The sequence below is a fragment of the Giraffa tippelskirchi genome, chromosome 9 (assembly GCF_054371585.1).
Source record: "Giraffa tippelskirchi isolate mGirTip1 chromosome 9, T2T-mGirTip1v1.2.pri, whole genome shotgun sequence".
NCBI classification, from domain to species: domain Eukaryota; kingdom Metazoa; phylum Chordata; class Mammalia; order Artiodactyla; family Giraffidae; genus Giraffa; species Giraffa tippelskirchi.
In genome coordinates, this window is record NC_137283.1 from 55494215 (window position 1) to 55516551 (window position 22337).

The 22337-nt window shown below is 52.4% G+C and overlaps 1 protein-coding gene across 6 annotated transcripts in view; it reads right to left on the bottom strand.

The window, feature by feature from the left end:
- Positions 1–22337, bottom strand: part of FGD5 (FYVE, RhoGEF and PH domain containing 5) — a 119656-nt gene that overhangs the window by 90665 nt on the left and 6654 nt on the right. For all 6 annotated transcript variants that reach the window (XR_014064390.1, XR_014064389.1, XM_081526410.1 and 3 more), the window contains exon 2: positions 14791–17368. Coding sequence is in view for 4 of the 6 variants with exons in the window: in XM_081526410.1 (XP_081382536.1) it covers positions 14791–17368 (2578 nt within the window). In the remaining 2 variants the exon portion in view is untranslated. The remainder of the gene's footprint in view (positions 1–14790; positions 17369–22337) is intronic.

The window sequence follows — 22337 nt, forward strand, 5'->3', positions numbered from 1 at the left end:
TTCCAAAGGGACATTCGACAAATTAAAGGTAGTGATGCCCACGAAGTGGGAGGCAACCTCCCAGCACGGTTGGGAGCAGCACAGGTGCTGGAAATGGCCTGGGTTAAAGCCCTGGCTCAGCTGTCGAACAGCTGTGTGACCTTAAGCCCTTTACTTAACTTCTTTGTACCTTAGTTTCCTCATCTGCCGGGTGCAGATTTAAAAAAAGAAGTATCTGTGTGGCAGGGTTGTTGTTTTTATTTCTCCCCCAGATTAACTGAGTTAACACACGTAAAGGGTCTGAGACAGCATCTGGCATCTCATGAACATGCAGCAGAGCCTCGTGAGCCCTGGAGCACGCGGCTCCCCGCAGCAAAGGCCAAGACTGACGGGGTTCTTCGTGGGTTATCTCTGACTCCCCAGGAAAGCTCAGTGAGAAGGGACCACTGCACCACTGGAACCAGTGAGAAAACCGCGGCTCAGATCAGACGAGGGGCAGAGCCGGACTCGAACTCCTTCTCTTCTGGCCACGCGCCTGCCTCTCTGGTCCGGTCAGCGGCGCTGCCTTCCACCATCTGGCACCCCGAGCCCCCGCGGGGCAGTAGGCAGAGCTCTGGGTCACGCTGCTCTGAGTGATCATGCAGCCGCTAAGGCTGGGGGGACCTCACACAGCAGAGGCTGAGGAGCAGGTCCTGTCATCAGGCCTTGATCCCTCGATGTTTAGAAACCTCGCTGGGAGGAGGGAGGCTTCTTCTTCCTCATTACACTCCCTGTGCTAGAGCACTGAGACTCCCTTGCTCTAAAACCCTCAGGAGCTCCCTATGGCACACAGATCAGATCAGCTCACACAGGAGCCCAAGTCCAAACGGAGCACATTTCTTTGCAGGGATTTTCCCAGCTTCCCTCTGCCGGACTCATGTCCTCTCAGCTCCCTGGACCCTCTTCCGTTAACAGCACTCAGACGGGGACTCAGAACTGCGGGCTCCAAGCCAGTCCACAGCAACTGCAGGTGGGAAAGAGACCTGAGACTCAGATGCTCAAAAATCATACAGCCGGGGCAGAGCTGGGACCCAAATTCAAACCTCTGTATACCTCCAGGACCATTCTGAATAGCAAATATTCTTTGCCGCATTTTCAAATCATTTGCTGATGACCATAAACACGTGTGTTTGTGTGCTCAGTGATGTCCAACTCTTTGCAACCCCACGGACTGTAGTCCACCAGGATCCTCCATCTGTGGGATATCCCCAGGCAAGAATACTGGAAGGGGTTGCCATTTCCTTCTCCAGGGGATCTTTCCGACTTAGGGATCAAACCTGTGTCCCCAGCACTGGCAGGTGGATTCTCTACCGCTAAGCCACCTGGGAGGTCCAAACATACAAGTAAATGTACAAATCTGAAAGCGTTCAGATAACTCAAACATTCTGGATCCTGACACTTCTTCCCAATGCCGTCTAATTAAAGCAAAATCCAAATCTCTACAAAGGCCCACCCACCCCCGGTCACTCTCCTCACTGCATTCTGTTCTCCAGGCCTCTCCACAAACCCCTAAGGGCCTCCAGTCTCAGAGCCTTTGTCTCTCCTGTTCCCTCTGTCTTGAACGCCCTTCCTCTTGATAATGTCTCATCACCATTCAGATTTCACAGTGTCACCTCCTCCCAGAAGCCCTCCCTGACTACCCTGTCTAAACCACCCCTTCCAGCGGTCGCTTTCTATCACACCTTTCTTTCGTCTTCTTTTTCACAAAAGAATAACCTCATCACCGAAGAAAGATCTCGTTATCTACGATTCTCCTGTTGGCTTTTTAGTTTGTTTTACATTCTGCCTCTCCCCAGCAGAATATCAGCTCTCTGCCAAGGGACACAGCTGACCTGACCGCTTGCTAACAGCACTGCAGCGGCCAGAGCAGCACCAGGCATGGAGGAGGCGCTTGATACGAGCTCAGTGAGGAAACGCACGAACGACAGAGATAAGCTTTGGTCTCTGGCTGTACCCTCTCTCCATGATACTCATGTCCCGAGTCCAAGGGCTGGGACCCTGAGCTGCCCCCCCAGACGTCAGCACCACCCACATCCAGGCTGGAACAAAGCCTCCGCTGGGGCTCAGCTGGTCAAGGACACCAGCCGCTGACATCTCACCGAAGAATCCGTGCAATAAGGCTGTCTGCTATTAGTGAGAATTGTTCTCACGCCTCCCACAGAGGGAGACCCTGACTTTATGAAGGAAAAACCACATAGTGATTAACACTTAATCAGGACATTGTCTGTATTATAGCTCTGCAAGGGGCGGGGGAGAGATGAGGCTTTCATCTCACGTTAGAAAATGTTACAATCGGTGTGTTCCTGATGCGATTTTCTTATTAGGGTCCTTCCTTGTAAATTTTATTGCATTTAATTAAAAATTATTGCTAAAAGAAACAGCTGCAGATGGTCTTATTTTAAGTCAGAAAATTAAAAACTGAATATTCTCATCAGTCAATTTCAACAAGAAGCACAGCCACACGCATTAGGAATGTGATGGTTTTGAGATTACGATAATTTTTATGGCATTTCCAGGTCCTTTCAATGAAACTTAATGAAAGCTCTGCATGAGTTCATTTGTCAAAAACATAATAATAATAGGAAGGCTCCCGGCTTGCAGGCAGATAGAGAGATACCAATGAATACCACCGCTGGGATGTGCCAAAAACCTGGCCAGCCAACTCTCAACACCAATGGAATCGGTCAGCAGGAGGCTTGGTTGCAACCCTGCTGTCTACCCACTCAAGGATGTGCAGCTGAGACTGTAAATCACCTTTATTTTTACAATGATGTATATTTTTGTCACTGCAGCACTGTCTGAGGCTGTAAAAAAAAAAAAAGTCAGGTTTTCACTCTCAGGGAACCACCTACTGCATTCTAAAGATGCTGGAAGGGGCCCTCACGCTAGAGTCTGTGCTCATTTCAGACTTATAAACGCAGCCGCTGTCTTTGGTCTGGACAGTCCGTACCATGACCCACCCCTCACCAGTAACTCTGTTACTTGGCTTGTATCCTTTAGCTTTTATTTTGGGTACTAAATTCTGATGCTTTCTTGCATGTCTTTTGTTGGAAACCAACTCAAAACCTTCTGTTTTGGACCAGACGGACTGTAAAAGACGAAGAAAAAAGACCGAGCGGAGAGGTTCTCCCCGGTGGTCCAGTAATTAAGACGCCGCCTTCCGAGGCAGCCGGGGGTGTGGGTTCGATCCCTGGTTGGGGAATTAAGATCCCACACGTCGTGTGGTGTGGCCAAGAAAACAAAGGAGGAGAAAGCTTTAAAAAAAAGAGACTGAGAAGAGAAAAGCAAAGGCAGACACAGCTGGGGCCCTGGAGGGAACCGATGCTGGAGGACAGGGCGGCTGTGCTGAACCCCGCCCCCCTGCCCCCCCCATGCAGCTCCATTGGGTCTTCATTTTCTCGGGGGAGCCCTTGGCTCACCTCCCTGCTTCCTGTGTCTGCACCTCCTCCACTCTCCATCCTGCCAACGAGGCGTCCCGGCCAATGAGGAACAGCCCCACCACAGCCCTGCCCGGCTGAGACCCCGCCGGGGGCTCCCTGCTGCCCTGGGGTGTCGAGCCCAAACACGAGGTGCTTCTTGGCTGGGCCCCAGGTGGCCTTCCCACGTCCGGCTCGCCGGTGTGGATGCGGAGCTCTGCGGTCTGAACATGTAAAGGTCTTTCCTCACCCCAGCCGCCCGCCCAGCCTGCTGCTCCCCCCTGGACGGTGTTTCTCCATTGTGACCCCCTCGCTGCCCCTCTGGAGATACCCCTGGGGCCCCCCCAAAGGCAAAGGCTCCTCGCCACCCCGTCCTCAGAACCGTCTGGACGGACTTCTCACACGGCTTTTATCACACTAGGCTCTAAGGACCTGTATCAGCCTTTCCCCCCAGCCAGCTGGAAACACCCCGAGGGCAGCAACCATCCTCCCCCCTCACACACCAGGACCTAGAGGAGGAGCGATGTTGAGTGGTTAGCGGTGACGGAATCACCTGAGCTGGTGGAACGTTCCACCACAAGACTGGAAATCCGGGAAAGATGGTTCAGGTTTAGACCTTACACCTCTCAACCCAGGCTCCTCTACATGGTCTCTGTGTCTGCAGATGATGGGAACGGCTTTCCAGAAAAAAAAGGCATCGAGGGAATCCTCTGAAACAGAGTTAGGTCACTTCCACTGCGGTTTAACCTGCTAAAACCACAGTCCCACGTGTCCACCTGTGCTCACACCTTCCTCTACCTCCGTATGTGGAAATCCTGCTGTAGCTCAGTCACCAAGTCCATCCAATTCTTCTCCACCCCGTGGACTGCAGCACGCCAGGCCTCACTATCCCTCACCGTCTCTCCGAGTTTGCCCTTTCATGTCCATCGAAATCAGTGATGCCATCCAACCATCTCATCCTCTGTCACCCCTTCTTCTCCTGCCTTCAATCTTTCCCAGCATCAGGGTCTTTTCCAGTTGAGTCAGCTCTTCGCATCAGGTGGCCAAAGGATTGGACCTTCAGCTTCAGCATCAGTCCTTCCAATGAGTATTCAGGGTTGATTTCCTTTAGGATGGACTGGTTGGATCTCCTAGCAGTCCAAGGGACTCTCAAAAGTCTCCTCTAGCACCACAGTTAGAACTTTTCTTCAAGTGCCCGTTCAGATGCCACCTTGTCCTTGATGCCATCCCACCCTCCTCTGGGTGCCTATTCTTTGGGTCTGGAGTGTTTCCGATCTTGCATTCCAGGGACTTGAGTCTAGGTCCTCTTCCAACCCCCTCGACTGCACTTCGGCTGAGGTCAGTGATAATGGGGTGGTTCACCTCTCCCCCTCCTTCCACACAGTACCTGCGCGGCTCCTAGTACACCAGTACTCACTTCTTGAGTGGCCGTCATCAGTGAGCCAAGAGATTCAGGCACCTGGATGCCTCCAGTCCCAGTCCTCACAAACTCCCAGCCACGTAATCCGAGCTGCGTTCTGACCGTGGACAGCTCTGGAGGAACCCGAAATGCTGGGCTTCGGCCGTCCACAGCTCTCTTTCTCTGGAAGCCACTGCTGCTCAGGGCTGAGTCCTCTGAGCAAGCGGTACAGACGGCTGCTCCAACCCAGAGCTTCTGGTCATTCATCCCACCCCAAGAGCCACAGGAGGGCAAGGGTCTCCCCATCCCGGTGCCCGGCGGGAGGCAACAGCACCTGAGCACCTCATTAGCAAGTCCCAGGAGAGGCTGTCTGGATTCTTGATAAGCTGCCAAGATGACAGCAAACCCACCGAGGGGCAGAAACCAAAGGAGGATGTCTCTCTGCTTTCCCTCACGTCCCCGCCTCTGGACCTCCGAGTGAAGCCAGCACGTGGGTGGTGGCCATGCTGGCCTAACTCCTGCAAGGGAGCCACTTCGGAGCTCTTGGGGGGAGGGCACCACTGAACGTGGCATTTTTCAACCACAGAGAACGGGACGTGGAAAGAGCACTGGGTAGACAGTCAGAAAGACTTGGGTGTGAATCTTGGTGTGGTGACTTACTGCCTGTGGGACCAAGGATGGTTGGAATCTCTTCCTGGGCCTCAGCAGTCTCACCTGGAAAATGGGAACTGGAAAGCCCTAAGGTGCCTCACTGATCATGAGTTACAAGTGAAATAACAGCCACAGACAGAGTTACAGACAGTGAGATTTCAGAATCAAAAAACCCCTGGTCCTGGCTCCAAATCAAGTGTGCCCAGACTGGTGCCAGCAGCCCCGACCCCGTCCCCTGCGGAAGGCAGAGGCAATGTGGACGCCATACCCCACCGCTCACGAGTTCACACCCGCTCCTGGTTTATGCATGTGAGGTCCTGAACCCTGAGTCTGACCCATGCACAACAAGTTGTAAGAGAGACATAGACACCCTCTCAGTGAAAGACCCGGTTCTGCACCTGCATCCACGGCTGTGGAACCTTGATCACGTCACTCCATAACAGCTGGTGCTCACTGACCTTCTCACTCCACATTGCATCAACTCATTTCGTCCTAATGACACGAACAGGCCTGGTACTCCTAGCATCGCTTTTTACAGGTAAGGAAACCGAGATACATGGGACTTCCCTGGCAGTCCAGTGGTTAAGAATCCGCGCTTCCACTGAGGGGGCGTGGTGGGTTCAATTCCTGGTCGGGGAACTAAAATCCTGCATGCCACGCAATGCAACAGGAAATAAAAAGAAACTGAAGTAGAGAGAGGTCAGTCACAGTGAGAGGTGGAGCGCAGACTGAAAGGCAGGCAGAGAAAGTGATAAGAAAAAGCCATCACGGCAATATGTTAATATCAAGTCTGAGAGGCGGGCCCATGGACATTCACTGGAAAACTCTTCCTGCTTTTCCGTAAGTTTGAATGTTTTCATAATGAAATGGGGGAAGGGGGCCTTGGGGAATCTGTGTGGAGGGATAATACTGAGTGATTAAAGTAGACGCTTCATCGTGCAAAAAGCGTAGTTACCATTATGGGGATTTAAACAAAACACTTAGGACAGACCAGTGTGTGTGGTGTTTTGCATCCAATGGCTATTTAATAAGCTTATACAAAGCACCTCAAACTGTGTCTCAGAAGATACTTAATAAATGATAGTTCTTTCCCCCCGTGAAGCTCAAAATCACCAATCCATCAACATGCATTTATTAAGCTCCTAGCGCATAATCAACATACCAAGGTCTTGTGGGATATTCAGAAGTAAGGACTAGGTTCCCCCAACCAAGAGTCGTGACTGAGGACACAAAGCATTCTATTGGAAAAGGAGGAGTGTTGGACTAGATGGCTGTTAAGAACATTTTTTCTGTGTTCAGTTCAGTTCAGTCCCTCAGTCATGTCCGATTCTTTGCAACCCCACGGACTGCAGCACGCCAGGCTTCTCTGTCCATCACCAACTCCCAGAGCTTGTTCAAACTCATGTCCATCCAGTTGGTAATATCATCCAACCATCTCACCCTCTGTCACCCCCTTCTCCCTCCTTCAATCTTTCCCAGCATCAGGGTCTTTTCAAATGAGTCAGTTCTTCGAATCAGGTGGTCAAAGTATCGGAGCTTCAGCTTCAGCATCAGTCCTTCCAATGAGTATTCAGGGTTGATTTCCTTTAGGATGGACTGGTTGGATCTCCTAGCAGTCCAAGGGACTCTCAAAAGTCTCCTCTAGCACCACAGTTAGAACTTTTCTTCAAGTGCCCGTTCAGATGCCACCTTGTCCTTGATGCCATCCCACCCTCCTCTGGGTGCCTATTCTTTGGGTCTGGAGTGTTTCCGATCTTGCATTCCAGGGACTTGAGTCTAGGTCCTCTTCCAACCCCCTCGACTGCACTTCGGCTGAGGTCAGTGATAATGGGGTGGTTCACCTCTCCCCCTCCTTCCACACAGTACCTGCGCGGCTCCTAGTACACCAGTACTCACTTCTTGAGTGGCCGTCATCAGTGAGCCAAGAGATTCAGGCACCTGGATGCCTCCAGTCCCAGTCCTCACAAACTCCCAGCCACGTAATCCGAGCTGCGTTCTGACCGTGGACAGCTCTGGAGGAACCCGAAATGCTGGGCTTCGGCCGTCCACAGCTCTCTTTCTCTGGAAGCCACTGCTGCTCAGGGCTGAGTCCTCTGAGCAAGCGGTACAGACGGCTGCTCCAACCCAGAGCTTCTGGTCATTCATCCCACCCCAAGAGCCACAGGAGGGCAAGGGTCTCCCCATCCCGGTGCCCGGCGGGAGGCAACAGCACCTGAGCACCTCATTAGCAAGTCCCAGGAGAGGCTGTCTGGATTCTTGATAAGCTGCCAAGATGACAGCAAACCCACCGAGGGGCAGAAACCAAAGGAGGATGTCTCTCTGCTTTCCCTCACGTCCCCGCCTCTGGACCTCCGAGTGAAGCCAGCACGTGGGTGGTGGCCATGCTGGCCTAACTCCTGCAAGGGAGCCACTTCGGAGCTCTTGGGGGGAGGGCACCACTGAACGTGGCATTTTTCAACCACAGAGAACGGGACGTGGAAAGAGCACTGGGTAGACAGTCAGAAAGACTTGGGTGTGAATCTTGGTGTGGTGACTTACTGCCTGTGGGACCAAGGATGGTTGGAATCTCTTCCTGGGCCTCAGCAGTCTCACCTGGAAAATGGGAACTGGAAAGCCCTAAGGTGCCTCACTGATCATGAGTTACAAGTGAAATAACAGCCACAGACAGAGTTACAGACAGTGAGATTTCAGAATCAAAAAACCCCTGGTCCTGGCTCCAAATCAAGTGTGCCCAGACTGGTGCCAGCAGCCCCGACCCCGTCCCCTGCGGAAGGCAGAGGCAATGTGGACGCCATACCCCACCGCTCACGAGTTCACACCCGCTCCTGGTTTATGCATGTGAGGTCCTGAACCCTGAGTCTGACCCATGCACAACAAGTTGTAAGAGAGACATAGACACCCTCTCAGTGAAAGACCCGGTTCTGCACCTGCATCCACGGCTGTGGAACCTTGATCACGTCACTCCATAACAGCTGGTGCTCACTGACCTTCTCACTCCACATTGCATCAACTCATTTCGTCCTAATGACACGAACAGGCCTGGTACTCCTAGCATCGCTTTTTACAGGTAAGGAAACCGAGATACATGGGACTTCCCTGGCAGTCCAGTGGTTAAGAATCCGCGCTTCCACTGAGGGGGCGTGGTGGGTTCAATTCCTGGTCGGGGAACTAAAATCCTGCATGCCACGCAATGCAACAGGAAATAAAAAGAAACTGAAGTAGAGAGAGGTCAGTCACAGTGAGAGGTGGAGCGCAGACTGAAAGGCAGGCAGAGAAAGTGATAAGAAAAAGCCATCACGGCAATATGTTAATATCAAGTCTGAGAGGCGGGCCCATGGACATTCACTGGAAAACTCTTCCTGCTTTTCCGTAAGTTTGAATGTTTTCATAATGAAATGGGGGAAGGGGGCCTTGGGGAATCTGTGTGGAGGGATAATACTGAGTGATTAAAGTAGACGCTTCATCGTGCAAAAAGCGTAGTTACCATTATGGGGATTTAAACAAAACACTTAGGACAGACCAGTGTGTGTGGTGTTTTGCATCCAATGGCTATTTAATAAGCTTATACAAAGCACCTCAAACTGTGTCTCAGAAGATACTTAATAAATGATAGTTCTTTCCCCCCGTGAAGCTCAAAATCACCAATCCATCAACATGCATTTATTAAGCTCCTAGCGCATAATCAACATACCAAGGTCTTGTGGGATATTCAGAAGTAAGGACTAGGTTCCCCCAACCAAGAGTCGTGACTGAGGACACAAAGCATTCTATTGGAAAAGGAGGAGTGTTGGACTAGATGGCTGTTAAGAACATTTTTTCTGTGTTCAGTTCAGTTCAGTCCCTCAGTCATGTCCGATTCTTTGCGACCCCACGGACTGCAGCACGCCAGGCTTCTCTGTCCATCACCAACTCCCAGAGCTTGTTCAAACTCATGTCCATCCAGTTGGTAATATCATCCAACCATCTCACCCTCTGTCACCCCCTTCTCCCTCCTTCAATCTTTCCCAGCATCAGGGTCTTTTCAAATGAGTCAGTTCTTCGAATCAGGTGGTCAAAGTATCGGAGCTTCAGCTTCAGTCCTGCTAATGAATACTCAGACTGATTTCCTTTAGGATGGACTGGTTGGATCTCCTTGCAGTCCAAGGGACTCTCAAGAGTCTTCTCCAACACCACAGTTCAAATGCATCAGTTCTTTGGCGCTCAGCTTTCTTTATAGTCCAACTCTTACATCCATACATGACCACTGGAAAAACCATAGCTTTGACTCTTCAGACCTTTGTTGGCAAAGTAATGTCTCTGCTTTTTAATATGCTGTCTAGGTTGGTCGTAGCTTTTCTTCCAAGGAGCAAGTGTCTTTTAATATCATGGCTGCAGTAACCACCTGCAGTGATTTTGGAGCTCAAAACAATAAAGTCTCTCACTGTTTCCATTGTTTCCCCATCTATTTGCCATGAAGTGACAGGACCAGGTGCCACGATCTTTGTTTTTTGAATGTTGAGTTTTAAGCCAGCTTTTTCACTCTCCTCTTTCACTTTCATCAAGAGCCTCCTCAGTTCCTCTTTGCTTTTTGCCATAAGGGTGGTGTCATCTGCATATGTGAGGTCATTGTTATTTCTCCCAGGAATCTTGATTCCAGCTTGTGTTTCATCCAGCCTGCCATTTCACATGATGTACTTTCGATATAAGTTAAATAAGCAGGGTGACAATATACAGCCTTGACATACTCCTTTCCCAACTTGGAACCAGTCCATTGTTCCATGTCCAGTTCTAACTGTTGCTTCTTGACCTGTATACAGATTTCTCAGGAGGCAGGTAAAGTGGTCTGATATTCCCATCTCTTGAAGAATTTTCCACAGTTAGTTGCAATCTACACAGTCAAAGGCTTTGGCATAGTCAATAAAGCAGAACTAGATGTTCTTCTGGAACTTTCTTGCTTTTTCAATGATCCAATGGATGTTGACAATTTGATCTCTGGTTCCTCTGCCTTTTCTAAATCCAGCTTGAACATCTGGAAGTTCACGGTTCACATACTGTGTATGAGAGTCAATTCAGGAAAAAAGAGTGCTTTGGGGATACACTTTAAACCAAAGTTGTGTATGTGCATGGGTGCCAAGTCTCTCAGTCGTGTGCGACTCTTAGTGACCCCATGGACTGTAGCCCGCCAGGCTCCTCCGTCCATGGTATTCTCCAGGCAAGAATACTAGGATGGATTGCCATGCCATCCTCCAGGGGATCTTTCTGACCCAGGGATTGAACCCGTGGCTCTTACATCTCATGCATTGGCAGGTAGGTTCTTTACCACTAGTGCCACCTGGGAAGCCCAAAGTTGTGTATACCGGGGGAAAATGTACACAGGTAACAACGTGTACACTTTTATTTCATACGACAGAAGACAGCTACAAAGAATGTTTTAACTGGGAAAATGCTATTATCTGTGTGGACAAACCTGGAAGGAAGTAACTGCATAGAAGAAACTTCACGATCATCCTTCAGACCCTGAGCTGCTGCTCTGACTTAGAGAACTCTGAATTCTATTACATACTCCATACGTTTCTTGAAGGGAGGCACTTTCGTTAGGAAAAGGACTTTGATTTAAATAACACTGAATCGCACCAAGAGAGAGCTGTTCCCTTTTCACCCTTCCTGGATCCCTCTAATCACGCCAAGGAGACCTTCTCCGTGTTGGCCCCAGGATGCCCCTCACATTTCTCGCTGCTCAACAAAGGGACCGAGCCTCCTGCTCACGGCCTTTGCAAGGCACGAGGCTCATGTGAGACTTCATCCATACGGGCTTAGCACTCTTTGTCCTGCATCTTATTTTCACAACTGCCTTCTACTTAAGACAACTAATACTGTTTCTCCATTTGCCGGCAGTGACACAGAATTTCCTTTTGAAATATCTTTTAAGTAAAAAAGATGGACTCATTTAAAGACAAGCAGTGAGCCATAGTGTGGGTGGCTGAGAAATAACAGATCTGCTCCAATCAGACTATGGGACAGAGGAGCAAACGGGGGGCCCACAGGGAGGCAGGGCCAGGTGAGCTCTGAACTCCCCCTCCTGGGGCTCACTGTCGGGCTCTGTTTCAGGAGCGTCGATATTTATCTTGGCCTCGGCCTCTGAGCCTCACTGCAGCGAGGTCTAGGGAGAAACAAGCAGCGGAAGGAGGAAGGGAATGGTCTCCCATCCTCTCATCCAGTCCCAGCCAACCCCAGCATCCCTGGGCACGTGTCTCAGGTCAGCAGCACCCCCCTGCCCTTGGTTTTCAAAGCCCCTATTCAGGCGAAGAAGCCAGTGTCCCCGCACCTCGTGGCGGCCCCCGCCACCTCTCGACACCGTGTGTCTGGAGCCACCCTTGCCCAGACGTGTTCCAGCCCACAGCGGGGATTTCTCTCGCCCTCTGCTTCCCTCTGTTCCATGCAGGAAAACGGAAGAAAGCTCTGCTCACTGACTGATGTCCAAGAGGATGTGGTTCCTGCACGGAAGATACATCCCAGCTAGTCTGGCCTGCAGGGAAATCCATTCCACAACAGAGTCTGATGGTTCAAAGACACTCAGCCAAGGCTCCAGGCTGGAGCCTCAAAGGTGAGATACTACAGGGAAAGCCCCTAGCACGGTGGCTGGCACCCAGCAAGCAGTCAGGACATGGAAAGTATCAGCATTTTCTGGGTATTTTATTCTGGTTTCGATGAAGGCAGCTTTGTTTTTCTGTGTTGTTTTTTTTTTTTGACTAAGCAAAGATGAAGGCGGGCTTACCAAGGGGCTCAGTGGTAAAGAATTCCCCTGCCAATGCAGGCGATGTGGGTTTGATCCCTGGTCTGTGAAGATCCCCTGGTGAAGGAAATGGAAACCTACTTCAATCTTGCCTGGAAAATCCCAAGGACAGAGGAGCCTGGCAGGCTACAGTCTATGGGGTCACAAAAGAGTCAGACACAACTGAGCGACTAAACAGCAACAGACCAAGGCCACAGGCCCTTTGCATATGGCCAAGTAGCCTGCACACTGCACATTCTCACAGACACTATATATAGACTAAAAGGTGAGTGTGACCCTGGGGTTGGGCAGTGTGCAACCCGCACAACTAGACCTGGCATCTCTTAGCATCCTTCACAAAAATTCCTGAACCAAGAGTCAGGGAATCGGAGTCCTGACACTGATTTCTCCACCAAGAGAGATTTGAGGCAAGTCTCTCTCCCTCTTCGTGCCTCAGTTTCCTCCTCTGTAACAGGACCAAATGTTGTCAGAAGTTCCCTTCCAGCTCTGCAATTCTGTGATTCAACAGAAGCAGATTTCCATTTCTGAAGGACTGTCCTACAAAAGAGGAAATGAGCTCAGATGCCTGGCTGTAGGGGGAAGAGTCAGCAGGAGGGGGCAGGGATAGTAGAGGGGTTGGCTTTCACCTTGATGGGGTGGGGACATGACGGGAAGGCGGCTTTTGGCTCAGACAGAAAGAAAAGATAGAAGTACCGAGTAACAGATGCGGCAGCTCTGGGAGGTGGAGAGTTCCCTGGGGCCTGAGGCATTCAACTACAGACCAGGTTAGGAGAGAGACCTATTAGACATGGGAAGTTAGACCACACGCCCTTAGAGGTCTGTCCCAATATGGAGATTTTATTGTTTCAAACCTTGGCTCTATTTCCATTAGTGCTGGAGGTACACCACTAGGGTCGTGTGCATGCATGCTAAGTCACTTCCGTCGTGTCTGATTCTCTGCGACCCTGTGGACTACAGCCATCCAGGCTCCTCTGTCCATGGGATTCTCCAGGCAAGACTACTGGAGTGGGTTCCCAGGCCCTTCTCCAGGGGATCTTCCCCACCCAGGGATCAAACCCGAATCTCTTACATCTTCTGTATTGGCAGGTGGGTTCTTTACCACCTGGGAGGCTTCCCCCACACCCACCGGGGTTGAGTCTTAACAAACCCTGCTGATAACTACTAATGCAATGATCTTGTCTGCTTTTCTGCCCCCACCCTCTTAAAGTGCACACATGTCCCCATTCTCCAAATTAAACTGGATCCCTCTAGCGGCACTGATGCCCACCTCTGCTCCAAACCAGTACACAGAAAGAACCAATTCATAGGCTTACCCAGACTCGGGGCAGAGAGGGAGACAGGGTGGGGAACAGTATGAAAAATTCAGGAGAAGAGTCACACAAACACTCCTAGTGTCTACACTCTACAGAGAGCTAATGCTAATTGCAAATCATTCTTATCTATTCATTACTGCAGGTCCCCTGGGAGTTTGGAGCAGCGACAGCTATGAGGGACTAGACTGAGGTACTGTACATGCGGGGAAAGAACCAGGCTTTCCTTGAAAATCCCCACCATTCTGACTTTTCATTAATTCAGATCAGGTGCCCCTGATGGAGGTTGAATTGCAGTCCTTTAAGGTGCACCCGCGGTGCATAAGAAACAGCAAGACTTGGCAATTACCCACCTGGGATGATCAATAAGGCCATTCAGTCAGTCTCGGGAAGGTGAGGTCAGAAAACCCCCACTGTTGTCAATAATTGCAGTGTTTCACCCTCACTCCCAAGGTGACCGAGTCCAAAAACAAAAAGAAAATCAGCTTGGACATACCTCTTAAAGACCTCTATTGAGAAATTTAGCTTAGGGCGCCCTTAGCTCTTCAAACAATTTAAATAAATTGTCTTTTCTAGTTCCCTTGAATAGAGTGTATATTGACACAATAAAAAGGGATCAATCTCAATTTAGGGTATTTTCCTGATGGTGAAAGATATTTAGTTTGGCAAGATTCCAGGCCCTTCTCTTTTGGTGACTTTCCCAGAGGGGAGTCGTAAAGCCATCTGCCTAGGAGATGAGAAACGTACCCCAAATGATAGCAATACACGTGCACTATATTTGGCATCTGAGACAACATTTTCAAATAGACTAGGTACTCTGATCTTTCCAAACACTCTGCCTAGAGGTAGCACAGATTCATTTCACAGGTGAAGTGAACTGGGACTTGGAGAGGGAAAGCCACTCAGCCCAAGTCACAAAGCTAGAGACAGAGCCCGAGGTGAAAAAGCCAGTCCATTCTGACCACCATGCCGGTCCCCAACCTCCAGGATCTAACGCCTGATGATCTGAGGCGCTGATGTAATAAGAACAGAAATAAAGTGCAAAATGAAAGTCATGCGCTAGACTCATCCCCAAACCATCCCTGCCCAGGTCCGTGGAAAAACCGTCTTCCACCAAACTGGCCCCTAGCACCAAAAAGCTTGGGGATCACCACCCTCGCCTAAGCTTGCCTCTCAGATGGTTACCCCTGGCGGCCGGCAAAGGGAAGGCGACAGTCACGGTACCTTTCGGCCTCCGGGTCCGCGCTCTGCGGCTTGCTCTCGAAGGCATTGAAGCTGCTCATGTCCACATAGCCGTCATTCTCGTTGGCCGTGGACAGGGCCCGGCTCTGGTCTTCAAACAGCTTGGTAAACGTCCCGGCCCGCCCGGGCCTCCGGGGCGGGATCTGGATGTTCTCATAGTCCGAGTTCATGGCTGGGATGTTCTCGTAGTCCGAGGTGTCCGCATTGGGGAAGGAGATGGAGCGCGGCTTGGTGAGGGGCAGCGGCAGGAAGGGGGGGCGGGAGCGGTCCTCGAAGGACTCCACCCGGGACACCGTCCTGCTGAAGGGGACCCCCTTCCTCTTGCCGTCCCGGCAGAAGATGAGCGACGAGGGTGAGTCGCAAGCCCGGAGCTTGCCCGTACGCGCCCGGAGCTGCGGCGAGTTGCTGAGGCTCCTGCGGTCCATCTCCAGGAGCCGGGCCGGCCCGTGGTAGCTGGACTCCGAGGACGACCTGGACGAGGACACATTGACGTCCACGTGCACCTTGCTCTCCGTCTTCTTCTTGAACGTCAGTGCCAGGAACCGCTTGAAGGACGACTTCTTCTTCTTGGAGTGCTTGTCCGGGGGCTCGCTCTCCACCAGGAGCGAAGGGGAGCTCTTGGTGATGGGCTTCTTGGTGATGCAGGCCAGGTCAAACGGAGGCGGGATGTCTACCATGGACGAGGGAGTGGAAGTGCCACTGGACGGCAGGTGGCTCCTCTGGGAGAAGCTGCCGGAGGAGCCGATGACACAGGGCAGGGACAGGTTGTCTTCCTTCCTCTTGATGCCGTGGCCGTCGAGGCTGCACGCCTCGGGCTCCCGGTACAGGGACAGGGGGATCTCCCGGCCCTCCACGGAGAACGATCGCGGGTACAGCGCGAAGGCTCTGGGCTTTGCCGGCAAGGCCCTGCAGACGTCCAGCGGCTTCCCCTCCAGCGACAGGACTGTCTTCCTCGCCTCCGCGGCGCCCGCCCCGACGCCGGCGGCCGCTGAGCCAGCTTCCGGCCCCATTTCTTCCGGGACCGTTTCTGGGACGTAGCCAGCTACCTTCCCGGAGTGGGGCCTGGCCCTCGCCATGACGTTCTTCCTGTCGATGGGGACCAGGCCGCCCTCCGCATCGGGGCTCAGCTCCTCCGAGGCGGCCTGCGCTCCGGGCGTCTCTGCCTCCCCAGGGTCCGACCCGCAGGGCAGCCCAACTCCCATCTCATAGGGGTTGGCATCCTCGTCCTCGGGCAGGACCAGCACGTCGGGCACAGGGGGGCCCTCCCCGGCGCCACCCTGCGCGGAGCCCCGGCGCTCACGCCCCGGCCCGGCCTCGGGGTCCTGCTCCGCGCGTTCTCCCGGCCCTGGCTCCTGTGCTGACTCTCGTGCGGACTCGGAATAAGGAGGGTAGCTCTCGCCACAGAAGGAAGTGCTCTCGGTGGGGAAGAACTCGTAGGGACCGGCCGAGAGCGGAGGCACGAGGTCATCCATGCTCTCGCTCTCGAACGGGATGATGTGGCAGCTCTCCTCGGCCGCTTCATCCTGCACGGGGTCCTCGTCCTCCTGGGAGTCCTCCCGCGCCTCCACTTCTGCCAGGTCAGTGTTCTCATTCGGGTCAGCCGGCTCATCCTGGGCCGCGTCCTGGCTGCCATCACCCGCGGCATCTTCACACGCCTCCCGGGAAATGTCAGGGTCGTCTCTGGCCACCTCGGCCTCGGGGACACCCGTGGCCGACCCCTCGTCCTCTGGGGGCTCCTCGCCGGCATCGTCCCCCTCGTCCACACTGCGGTCCGGTTCTGCGTCCTCCTCCTCTGCCTCTTGGGGGGTCCCAGGGGCCCCGGGCTCCTCCTCGACGCCAGCCGCGGCATCCTCGACGACCTCGAGGTGGGGTGGGATGCTATCACTCGGCGATTCCGCCCCTCCGTCCCCAGGCTCCCCGTCCTTCAGGCCGCAGGCGCTGTGTTCTTCCGCCAGCTCCTCTTCCTCCTCCCTCGCGAACGTCTGCTCCTCGGTCCCCGCGGCCCCCGCACAGTCCGCCCCCTCCTCGTCCTCGGGGGCGGGGGCGATGTCTGGGTCAGCCTGTCCGCTCAGCACCGCCCAGGCCTCTGCAGCCGCGGGCCCCGCCGGCCCGCACCCCTCGCCCCCATCCTGGCCCTCCTCCTCCTCCTCCTCCTCGGCCTCCGGAGGCCCCGTGGCTGCGTTCTCCACGCAGCCCGCATCCCGGGCTCCGTCCTCTCCCGGCAGAGCGCTGGGGGCCACGATGTAATCCTCGTCGGCCTCGGACTCGGAGCACTCCGGGGTGGACCGGCGCTCTTCGTAGAGGCCCCTGTCTACGCAGGGCAGCTTCCCGTTGCTGCATTTGTTCAAGCTGTTGATCACGTAGACGCTGGCCCTCCACTCGCTGGGGGTGGCCAGCCGGGGCTTCGGGGCGATGGGGGGTTTCGGCCCCCTGGACATGGAGGAGTTGGGGCTGTGAAGGCTTTCAGGCCGGAGTGATGACGAGCAGAATTTGGGTGGTGTCTGTGGCGTAAGGGGACTGGCAGCCTTCGGCTTGGGGGCGACTGGTGGTTTGGGTGAATCTAAAGGATGAAAACACAGACAAGAAGGGGAGAGAAAGTACAGTTACCTTTACTTCCACTCAAGAGTCTCCTACCTACCGTTTTCAAGAGAACACTGGAGCTGGCTTCCCAGCCCATGTGAACCCAACCTACCACGTGCTGCCAGGCTGATGCCCTCCACCAACATCTTTAAAATCCCCTGTGTGCTCACGCACTCGGTTGTGTCCGACTCTTACTGGACCCTACTGACTGTAGCCCCCCCGGGCTCCTCTCTCCATGGGGCTTCCCAGGCAAGAACACTGGAGTGGGTTGCCATGTCCTTTCCTACTCAAGATGCATTCTGTAAACAAGGTGAAGAGATCTTTCTTCTAAACACAGTCTGGCTAATGGAACCCAAATGAATGTCAGCCTGTGCTCCTCAGATAAAAGTGTCCATATCTCTGCACTCATTTGCTCAACAAGTATGTAGTAAATGCACGTGCCCAGGAGCCAATGAATATCTTAACAGTCAGCATCCAGGCTGCCCTCAAGGAGCCCACAGCCTTTCTTCCATTAGTGCAATCTACTGTCTACACACACAGCCCCGTCGATGGCAGGGTCTTCCAGGGCCAAGAAGAGAAGAGCACCTCTGCTGAATTCTCACAAATCGAATTAGGGAGACAAGACTGACACAACAGGGACTTCCCTGGTGGTCCAGTGGTTAAGAATCCACCTTTCAAAGCAGGGGACTCAGGTTCCAATCCCTGGTCAGGCAACTAAGATACCACATGCCTCGGGGCAACTAAGCCCACTTGCCACAACTACCAAGCCCGCCTGTGCATGCTGGAGTCTGTGCTCCACAGTAAGAGAAACCCATGGGCTGCAGCTAGAAAAAGTCTGCATGTTGCAATGAAGACCCAGGGCAGCCAAAAAAAAAAAAGGCTAACAGAACAACCAGAGGAGCTGCAGACTCTTGGAATATGATGACTGAGTACCTCCTTCCCTCAAGAATGACAAACCACAGGCTTGGGATGGTGACCCCAAGATGCTTCCGAGGGTCACCTCTGAACTCTACATGCCTCGAGGCTGGTGTCCAGCAAACTGCCCTGCATCCAAACCTCACAGGGGAAATCACATGGTATTTTCCAACACGGGTCTCATCCCCTGTGGATGCTGAGGCTCTATCGGCCACGACAAAATGGAAGATGTACAACACGCACATGTCACAGGGGTTAGGGAAGCAAGGGTGCCGCGGCTAGGGAAGACCGCTCGGAGGAGGTGAAACTGCAGCTCACTTTGGCAGGACGGGAGGGACCCGGACAAGCGGGAGGGTCAAGGGCGGAATCCCCCACTTCCAAGTTCAGCATCTCTCTTGCCACAGCCCGCCCATGCCTTCACACCCCCAGCTGGGCTTCCAAGCCCCTGTCCACGCTGCAGACGGGTGAGGAATGGGGATTCCCAGGGATGCCACTCCGTCCTGCCACCTTCGCTTCAGAAGCACTGCCCGGCTGCCCACTGCCCAGGTTTAGGACATGCACATCCCTGCTGCAGTCCAGTCTCAACCCCCGGTTCCTTCTCCACTAAGCCTTGGGTGTGATACTCTGATACAGAGCCGGCTCGGCGTGCCAGTTCAGCCTGGGACAGAGGGAAGACGGAGCGGCTGGCCTGGAGGGCAGCCACCAAACACCACTCCCTCCCAAGGCGTTCAACTCCCAGCTCCATCTCTGACCTCAGTCACTTCTAATCCAGGGCGGACTGACAAATATAATGTGAGCCCCATTTATTATTACACATGTAATTATTAATTTTCTCATAGCCACATTAAAGAATAAAAAAGAAAGAGGTGACACTCATTTTAACAATAAATTTTTCAACTCAATATATCCCAGATATCAGTTTGGATATTATCACGTAATCAACGAATCATGTTTGGATCAACATGTAATTGATACACAAAGTGCAATCGGGAGATATCGAACATTCTTTGAGATGCTAAGTCCTCGAAATTTAAGGTATATTTCACACTTGCAGCACGTCACAACTCAGACCAGTCCCACCGCAGCGTGCTCAGGAGCACACGAGGGTGGTGGCCACAGTGGCAGCCAGCACAGCTCTAACTGATTTCAACCCATCTCCATGGGGACTGTCCCACTGGCCCCTCCATTTCAGTGTGTGTGTGTGTGTGTGTGTGTGTGTGTGTGTGTGTGTGTGTGTGTGTGTGTGTGTGTGTGTGTGTGTGTGTGTGTGTGTGTGTGTGTGTGTGTGTGTGTGTGTGTGTGTGTGTGTTAAGTTGATGTGTGTGTGTGTGTGTGTGTGTGTGTGTGTGTGTGTGTGTGTGTGTTAAGTTGATTCAGTCATGTCCAACTCTTTGTGACCCCATGGACTGTAGCCCGCCAGGCTCCTCTGTCCATGGAATTTTCCAGGCACAGTACTGGAGTGGGTTGCCATTCCCTTCTCCAGGGGATCTTCCCGATTCAGGAATCGAACCCGGGTCTCCTGTACTGCAGACAGATTCTTGACCCTCTGAGCCACCAGGAAAGCCCCCATCTGAGGCCAAAGTCAGTGTTGTCTCCCAAAGCTGGAACGACTACGAAAAATTCAGCTGAGGGGCCCCAAAGGAAATTAAAAAAAGGCCCGGGATAGCAATAATACAGGGTTATAAAGCCCACGCACTCTGTTCCTGGAAGGGCCTGACTCCAAAGCCTCATTACTTGCATGCTCCACATAAATCTAATGAACTTACTGGCGTGGTTTCCCAGCGCACAGCTAACTGGGAGGGAGCAGTGAGGACAGGGACACTGTCAGTTGTAAGATGTGGCAGCTGACAGCAAGAACAGGAGGGAAGAGGCCCAGAAGTCAAGACTTTAAAGGCGAGGGACTTCTCTGGTGGGCCGGTGGCTGACACTCCACGCTCCCAATGCAGGCGGCCAGGGTTCCAGCCCTCCTCGGGGAACCAGACCCCACGTGCCGCAATTAAGACCTGGCGCAGCTAAATAAATAACTTTTTTTTTTAAAAAAAGGTTTTAAAGACGAAAGCACCCACTGCCTCAACCCCCTAACCCACATCTACATTCACCCACACCAACAACCTAGTAAAGCCACATATAAACAACCCCAAGTCTTCAAGATGAAAGAAGTGACTTTCCAACTCCTTGTTTCTATACACAATTAAATACATCCTAATTTAGAAAAATTTCTGTTCAATTTAGTTTTTTTTTTTTTTTAAGCCCAAAATATTTGGAGTTTCAACAGCTAAGCTTCAGCTCCCTGTCAATGTGGCATAACAGGGTAACAATAATAAGCCTTTAAAGCCTGGTGATCTGGGTTCAAATCCTACCTTTGCCACTTATAAGCTATGAAGCTGAGTCTCAGATTCCTCGTCTGTAAAATGGGTACAAGAGGCTGTTATACAGATCCAAAGATATACAAAACGTTAGCAGGACTTCCCTTAGTAGTGCTCCATAAACAGGAGCTTCCCTGGTGGCTCAGACAGTAAAGAATCTGACTGCAATGCAGGAGATTTGGTTTCGATCCCTGGGTTGGAAAGATCCCCTGGAGAAGGGAATGGCAACCCACTCCAATACTGTGCCTGGAAAATTCCATGGACAGAGGAGCCTGGCGGGCTACAGTCCACGTGGTCGCAAAGAGTCAGACATGACCGGGCAACCCTTTTCCACACTACTGTTGTTCTAATAAAGTGAGGCTTCCCCTCCTTGACGTCTTCTCCTGCTGTTAAGTGTGGATCTACACTGACACATGACGTAATATGAGCTTCATGCTCTCAACACAAGGCGTCAGACACTGGCATGAAATTATTCTCCGGGGGGTGGGGACTCTCATTTCTCATCTCTAACAGGTGGTATTTCACACAAGCACCACCAGACCTGCCAGAGGGACAGATCAGTCATGAAAAATGCATCGCTCCCACCCTGCCCCATCTTTCCTGCAATCAAGCTATTAATCTGCAGGCACCGTCTCCTCGGAAAAAGGTTACAGTAGGCATCTGAGGCATGATCCAGCAAGAAAATGCCTTCCCCACGGGAGCCCCGAGGAGTGAGAAGTACCCAGCGTCCACGTACTGCTCCCTGCTCTGGAGCTCAGGGCATTTTATCCCCATCCCCTCTGAGGTCCAAGGGTGCCAGAGTCAGAAAGGCCCTGCCCAACCCCTCATTGAGAGATGAGGAGACCAAGGCGCAGGCAGGGCAGGGAACCGGCGGGGGACTCAGCAAGTCCAGAGCAGGGCCTCTGCAGAACGGAGTCTCTTGCTTCCAGGTCCAATCCCTTGAACCCCTGCCTTCACCCTTTTGCCATCAAGCATTTCTTCTATGGGATCCCTGGTAGCTCAGCGGTAATCTGCCTGCCAATGCAGGAGACATGGGTTCAATTTCTGGATCTGGAAGATCCCCTGGAGAAGGAAATGGCAACTCACTCCAGTATCCTTTGCCTGGAAAATTCCATGAACAGAGGAGCCTGGGTGGGCTTCACAAGTCCATGGGGTCATGAAGAGCCAGACATAACTGAGAACGGAGCATCTCTTCACAGAGCAGACTCCAGACTTCTGGCTTCCAGTGAAGCAGAGAAAGGCAAAACGCAGAGAGACTGAGGCCAGAAAGACCAGGGACAGCGAACCAAGGGAGAAATTCCCATAAGGCTGAGTCAGAAGGACTGAGTGACCACAAAGTGAATGATTGGCTTTCCTTCACTCCCATCCAGCTCTCTTTAATCCAACTCCACTACATCAGTATTTATGGAGCACCTAGTATTTTCCAGGCCCTCGTCCAGACTCTCTGGATACATCAATAAACAAAACAAAGAACACATTCCTCCTGGCCCTTATGTTGTAGCAGGGGGAGATAAGAGATAAAAAGCCTAAGTTTGTTATCCATCATATGTTAGATGATCATGAAGTCCACGGGAAAAGATCAGGAGTTTGGAGGAGTTTGGAGGAAAGACTAGGAGTTTGCAACTTTAAACAGAGAGACCAGGACAGGTCTCAATGAGAGGACATAAG